This window comes from Gavialis gangeticus, unplaced genomic scaffold (assembly GCF_001723915.1).
Source record: "Gavialis gangeticus isolate Ggan-Ray unplaced genomic scaffold, GavGan_comp1, whole genome shotgun sequence".
Classification (NCBI taxonomy): Eukaryota; Metazoa; Chordata; order Crocodylia; family Gavialidae; genus Gavialis; species Gavialis gangeticus.
Window position 1 is genome coordinate 20,824,607 of NW_017729022.1, and position 6,844 is coordinate 20,831,450.

A 6,844-nucleotide genomic window follows, 5' to 3' on the forward strand; every position below is an offset into this window, starting at 1 on the left:
TTTAAAGGAGGCTAGATAGACTCCTTGCTGGGGTTATTTGACCTGAGCATTCTTTCCTGCCCATGGCAGGGGGTTGCACTTGATCTACTCAGGTCCCTTCCAACCCTATCAACTATGAAACTATGAAACCAGGAGAGATAGAGACACCACTCTGAGCATAGTCCTTTGCTGAGTTGGGGAAGAACTCTCCAGAGCAGTGGGTTTAAGTTAAGACCTCATTAATGTGAATTAATGATATTTTTGGTTCCGGGAGGAATCGTTTATATTTGCTTTGTATTGTCAAGGTATTATTTACAGCCATGAGACTGGAAGTATGTTAAGTAACAGGCTGGAAATAAGAGGATGCTTGAGTTCAAGACTTGGCATAGCCATGGGTTATCTTTGTAAGCTTGAGGAAGTCACTCAGTTTTCCTTGTTCCTAAGTTCCCCTCTCATAAATTGAGGGTGAGACATTCAGGCCCTAGACAGATGTAACATCTAAGATGCTTCAGATGGTGAGCAGGCAGGCATACATACCCTATGAAGTGCTCTAAAACTGGCCAAAATGCTGCAAAAATTATCCTGAGTATAATAGCAACTTCTTTAGTGGGCTTCATTTTGGAGCTTTTTCCAGTTGTGTGTGCACATGCAAAGAATGCTTCCTTATGTGGCTTTTGAGGCTAGGAGACTAGAGGCTGAGTATACAGGAGAGTACGCATTGGCTCTGTAGCTAAATACAGATGGTCAAAAAGCCCAAGGCTGAATCAAGTCAGTCTTTGCAGATTAGTCTAAGCTGCAAAGATTAAACTGAGAAACAACTGGACACACTTTTACCTTTGATTCAGGAAATGCCTCCACATGTCCGCAGTGGTTTAGGCCAGAAGATGGGGGGTGGTGCTAGAGCACAGTTCTCTGGCACTTCCTCTTCCTGCTGCCCCTGAGGTCTCTGGTTTTGTGGTCCAGTATCACAGCAGCAGGACTCTACAAGGTTGCTCATCACTACTTCTTCCTGCCTCCAGGTGTCTCTGGGATTTCTAGTCTACAGTCGCATCGAGCAGCAACTTTCAGTAAGTTTAGTAGGGCAAGGCAGGACAGCTGTATGCTCATGGGAAGTGGGGTTTAACCAGGAGATGGGGGGGTTTTAACCCCACTCCCTGGCCCCAGACCCCAGCCAGGGCAGTCTCTGCCTCTCTTCCCCCTCCCCCAATCCTTCTCTGTTGGAGCAGGCAGCACATCACAGCCCAGGGCTGGAAAGCATGCTGAGGGATTGTGAATTAACTTGAACCAGGAAGGGGTCTGGGACAGAAGTTTCATAAACCGGTTTGACCCAAATCAGTTAAGTCTGATGCTACATTCAGCTGGGTTTATCTTAAACCAAATTTATCTTACGCCAGCTTCAGTCACTTTGAAACTGGTTTATGTGCACTGAACTTCTGCTCTGTTGCAGGTTTAAACCAGTTTCTGATGACTTAAACCAATTTACATGCAACTTTAATCCCTAGCCTCTCTGTTCCTCTCCCAACTCCCCTCCCTTCCAACACCACCCCTTGCCCCCCAAGTTGTCAGAATCAAATATGGCAGTGATAGATGTTTGGTCATATTCTTGCATCTCTCTATGTTCTTGTGGTCCACCATGATAACTCTCTAAAGACCATTTTGTAACTTGGCATTTAGTTTATGGTGAGTATCTTAATTATTATTTTCCTTTATTCGAATTCCTCATGTCTGTGACACTTCCATAATGCAATATTTGAGTTAATACAATAAGAATGAAAATGAAGTAGTTTTTCAGTGAAATGTGCTTAAGTATATCATTTCTAATAACATTTAGGTATTATGTAACTGTCAATAAATACAGATCTTGCCATTATTGTATTTAGTAATGTTTTGTTCTTGATTTATTTGTATATTAACATTTTCTTGTGGCTTTTTACTGTAAAGTTGAAAGGTTATTTTGTAACATCTTGGTAATGTAATAATGGGTGATTGGAGTGTTATTTCACTTCATCAAATTTTCTTTGTTGCTCTCACAATCCTTTTCAATATCTTCATCCTTTTAGCCTAGAAATGCTGGACAAGGTCGAACCACCTACTATTCCTGAAGGTTATGCTATGTCTGTGGCATTCCACTGTTTGCTGGATCTTGTTCGAGGTATCACTACCATGATTGAAGGGGAGTTGGGACAGGCTGAAACAGATGGTCAGACTATGACTGAAACAACTTCATCACCAGCACAGTCTTCAGACCAGCAGTCAGTATCTGGCCAAACTGACAAGGAGCTAGGTATACAAAAATATTAATACTATATGAACTACAGTTCAAGGACATAAAATCTTAGGAGTAAAAGTCTGAATTTTAAGTACTAGATCTTACTTTAAGAGCATTTATGGAGCTTTACGCAATGCACCCTAGTATCTCCATAGTTAATATTTGCTTTTAGTTTTATCCATCTTTTCATTTCAGTATTTTAATTTATAGTTTCTGAATGCTATGTACCACTTTGTTATGTACCACTAGGGGTGGAGTGTTGTAGTTATGTACCACTAAATGTTGTGTACCACTAGGGGTACGTGGTGTAAATGATTTTACGTTTATACTTTGTCATGCTGTAAATGATTTTTCCAGAAAGTTGGTAACATTTTTAGTAACTTCAACACAGCAGTCATTCGAAATTCTCTCAGAATTCGTTTTAATTGTTGTTGAACCACCACAAAGTTTTTGACTTCATACATTCCCTTTTCTATAACATCTCAAACATAAGTCCCTTTGAAAGTTTAATACCCTTTGTTTGTAACGTGTGTGCGCGTGCATGCGCGCACAGAAAGAGGGCAACAGGATTTCTGTTGGCTATCTGAGTTCTCTAGTTGTCTTGTCTTGTCTTGTCTTGTCTTAGCCACGGCCACACAAACATGGGCATTTGGCTTCCCAGAGACGAGCTGCAGCAGTGCACCTTGCACTGCCACTACTTGTCCCCAGGGAATGCCCGTGCCATGCACGCTTTGGTGTGTGACAGTTTACCCTGGGTGGGGTAGGAGAACCTGGGTCCAGTACTTTTGGCCCCAGCAGTCACACATGGGGACCTCCCGGGGCTGCAGCAATGGCTGTTCTGTCGTGTGGAGCCTGGCCAGCAGCTGCAGTGCAGTTCCAGGCAGCCCAGCTCCACTTTTGAGTGGCGTGTGTTGCCTGTGTATGTGCTGCTCCACTTCTTTTTTTTCCCGACGGGTTTTATGACCCCTGGATATCCAGGGGTCAAAAAACCCACGGGGGAAAAAAGTGGAGCAGCACATGCAGGGGCAGCACTCCCTTGCAGCATAGAGAACATCTGAATGTACGGTATGTACAGATGTTTGCAGTCCGGCATACTGCACAGCTGTGATCACCTGGATATGGCCCTCAAGTCCTTAACCTTACTTATCACAGAGACTGTGGAAGGCCAAGAGCACAGCCTGGCCAGTAGAAATATTGGGGTTGCAGAGTTCATGAGTTTACTAAAGAGTCTCTAGGAATAAGGGAAAACTGAAAGATCTGTGTTGGGGGAAGAGGATTTGGAGGAAGAACAATATGGAATCTTTGCAGACCAGGTCAATAGGTGAGGTGGGTTTTTTCCTCTCTTTAGCAGGTATATCTTTTTACCCATATCTCTGCTACATGCACTTTTCTAGTGTATAAATGCTTGTACAGGTGAAGTTGTAGTCTTGTGTTTACACTGTGTGTTTTGAATACAAGTTGATGCAAGATGTGTGTGTGTGTGTGCTATAGTCTTATTTTGAAAGTGCAAGTGGTTTGCTTTTTTTGACTAGATATGACTTGGAGTGCATTAAAGTATATGAAATAAAAAAGGCCTTTATTGGCATTTTCCATATTTTTTTTGTGATTTGCAGGGGTGGTGTTTTCACATTAGCAAATATGACTGAATATTTGTTTAGGACAATATAAAAGCAAAGAAGAAAATACCCAGCAATCACCACTTTTCTGTTTGTTCTAGTAGTCATTAAAGAATGTTCCATATCTATCACTACTATAAAATATTTTTCTTTTAAGTTAGCAGAGCTGTCTGGGAAGAAATGGTGAATGCATGTTGGTGTGGCCTTCTAGCTGCACTGTCGCTGCTTCTTGATGCCAGGTATTCATTCTCTTAATTTTTGCTTATTCTTCATAGCTTATATTACCAATTCTATCCAGAACAGATTTTTTTGCAGCATGTCAAGTTGGCTGCTGTGTGGGATGAAACTCTTCACAAGAATTAGGAAGAGATTGTGAAGAAGTGTTTGAATTAAGAATAATCTACCTGGTGGTCACCAAAAATCTAACACAGCATCTAGTATGGTAGTCCACAGCCTTTTTAGACTCAAGGCATCTGTTGAAAAATGCCAGCCCTTCGCTTTCACTTGTTCTTGACTACAGAAAAATAATAGAGCAATTTTTCTGTTGCAAAGAACTTGGAAAGATCACAGCAGGTCAGAATGTTCTTGACACTGGATTCCTATTTGGTATCTCTGGGATTATCTGGTGAATCCTGTGCAAGTGTTCACACACCTAACAGTGCTAATATTGCATAACACCCTGTGGCATCGTTAAAAGGATCTTGTGGCACTCTTCAGAATTGGAGTATTAGTACTAGTGTTCTAGTACTAGCTGGAGGCAAAAGTACTTATTTTATAACAATTACTTTTTCAAAATTTTATATTTAGTTTTTTTAATCTCTTTTTATACCGGCCATTGGAATTTTTTAGTGCAATGAAGTGATGCTTCTTGAAGGGCAAAAGTCTTGGTTGATGTAATTAATGGAGTAAATAATTTTCCAGCATCTCTAAGCTCTAGAAAATCCTTTACTTTAAGCTTGCTGTGAAGAGCTGTTGGGGAAGAAATGGTAAATGTTCGTTGGTGCCATTACTAAAAGCTATGATTTTACCCAAACTTTTTCTTTCAGAAAGTTCACACTTGTTGCTTTAATCATTGTTTTAGAAATACTTTTCTGACAGCAGAAGTTGATGCATCTACTCTTTATTCCTTATGCTAAATCCTTCAGAACTGCAGTGTTATATAGTGTGAATTAGAATTCAGAAATGTTTTATTGATTGAGTACATTTGATGTTTAATGTTTTCAGTGTTGATAATTTTGTCTCTGAATTCTTACTGGCTTTATCCAACTTCTACTTAGCTTCTGTATCATCTTTTGATGACTAATCCCTACTAAATGTTCTATACTCTTTCAGCACGGATGAAGCTGCCACAGAAAATATTTTAAAAGCAGAACTGACCATGGCTGCACTTTGCGGAAGACTGGGTCTTGTAACTTCAAGAGATGCCTTTATCACTGCCATTTGCAAAGGCTCCTTGCCGCCTCATTATGCTCTGACTGTACTGAACAGCACAACTGCAGCTCTTTCCAATAAAAGTAAGAGCATAATTTATTTTCAATTTATATACTTTCATCTGTTAACCTAATCCTCTCTCTCTCTCTCTCTCTCTCTCTCTCTCTCTCTCTCTCTCTCTCTCTCTCTCTCAAATCAGTATTTCATGTTCTAAATAATTCTGAATCATACTAACAAACTTGAACCTTTTTCCAAGACATGGGTGCTAGCATATGGAGACATAATATTTACTGATCTAAAATATGTGCCTATGCAATGACTAAAAGTATCCTATGTAGGTCCTGATGCTTCAGGACAACAGTTGTGATTGTAGTTGCAGTGATCTCTGTGCAAGCATATCTGGTACTAATGCCTTGCATGATCCTTGTTTTATTCATCCACATTAAACCTTGGGAGGAAAAAAAAAAAGCTTGGTAAGTTAGGCTTTTTTTCGATGCAAGAAATGTGCTGTTCCACATTACTTTGAGGCTTTCTATATATCATAGCACATGTGCTTTTCTCCAGCATTTCCTGAAAATATACATTTTTTTAACATTTTAAAAATCTTGATTGCTCTTTGTTTAAAAAAAAAAAAAAAAAAAAGTTATGATTCAGTATTTATATTTTCAAACAAAACTTCTCTATGCTCTAGGGCATTTTACCTAGAAAAGAATATTCTAGATACCTTGCATTGTATTACTCAGCTATCTTATGACACTGTGTTTGCATCATTCTTACCATGATGCAAACTCAAGGACCTTTCCCTGTCTGTAGGAAAGTGGTTCAGGTGCCATCACAGCCATCTCTTTCTTTTTTGCTTCTCCCTGCTGTCCTTTGATTTTGCAAGAGGACTACTCAAGGTTGAAAGTCCTTGCATGATCCAGTGGATAGATTAGAGGCTAGAGCATGCATAAGGTGGTAGAGGGACCCCTTTAGTCCTTCCACCCACAGTGTTTAAAAAAAAAAAAATCTTATAAATTAAGAAAGGCTGAAGCTATTAGGCTACCGTACAGATTCCCTTATTTTGCTCTACAGATCCCCTGCTAGGATGAGGCTTCTGGGCATGTTTTCAGGTATTGCATTCCTTTATAGCATACCTTTGATATAGCTATTAAGAAAGTGGTAAAAGTAAAAGACTCCAGAGCCAATGCAGGGTACTCATGCTTTGATGGTATTGTTACTGTGGTGGATCCCTTCAAATCTATAATTTCAAGGGAAGAGATTGACTATTTCGAGGGAAAAGGGATGGCTATGAATTGTGGGGTGGCTGGTAGCTCACCCTGTAGCCCTTTTCCCAGAGCTGCTGCTGCCTGCCCCACCTCTGCCCACTCCGAGCATAGGCCCGGCTCACCCCACACCGGGAAGAGTCTGGTGCGGCCCGCCCTCACCTTTAGCACAAATCTAGGGGGCACATGGCCCCACACGCCTTCCCCAGGGGTGTATGCAGCAGCAGGAGCTGCCCTGCCCCCCCCCCCTCAGACAAGCCCTTTCTTTTTGACTTTTCAAATCC

The 6,844-nt window shown here is 40.8% G+C and overlaps 1 protein-coding gene across 4 annotated transcripts in view; it reads left to right on the forward strand.

Moving 5' to 3' along the window:
- The window catches only part of MON2 (MON2 homolog, regulator of endosome-to-Golgi trafficking), a 168,498-nt gene that overhangs the window by 92,038 nt on the left and 69,616 nt on the right, over window positions 1-6,844 (forward strand). For all 4 annotated transcript variants that reach the window (XM_019514641.1, XM_019514644.1, XM_019514643.1 and 1 more), the window contains exons 13-15: window positions 2,040-2,263; window positions 4,022-4,103; window positions 5,197-5,378. In XM_019514641.1, coding sequence (XP_019370186.1) covers window positions 2,040-2,263; window positions 4,022-4,103; window positions 5,197-5,378 — 488 coding nt within the window. The remainder of the gene's footprint in view (window positions 1-2,039; window positions 2,264-4,021; window positions 4,104-5,196; window positions 5,379-6,844) is intronic.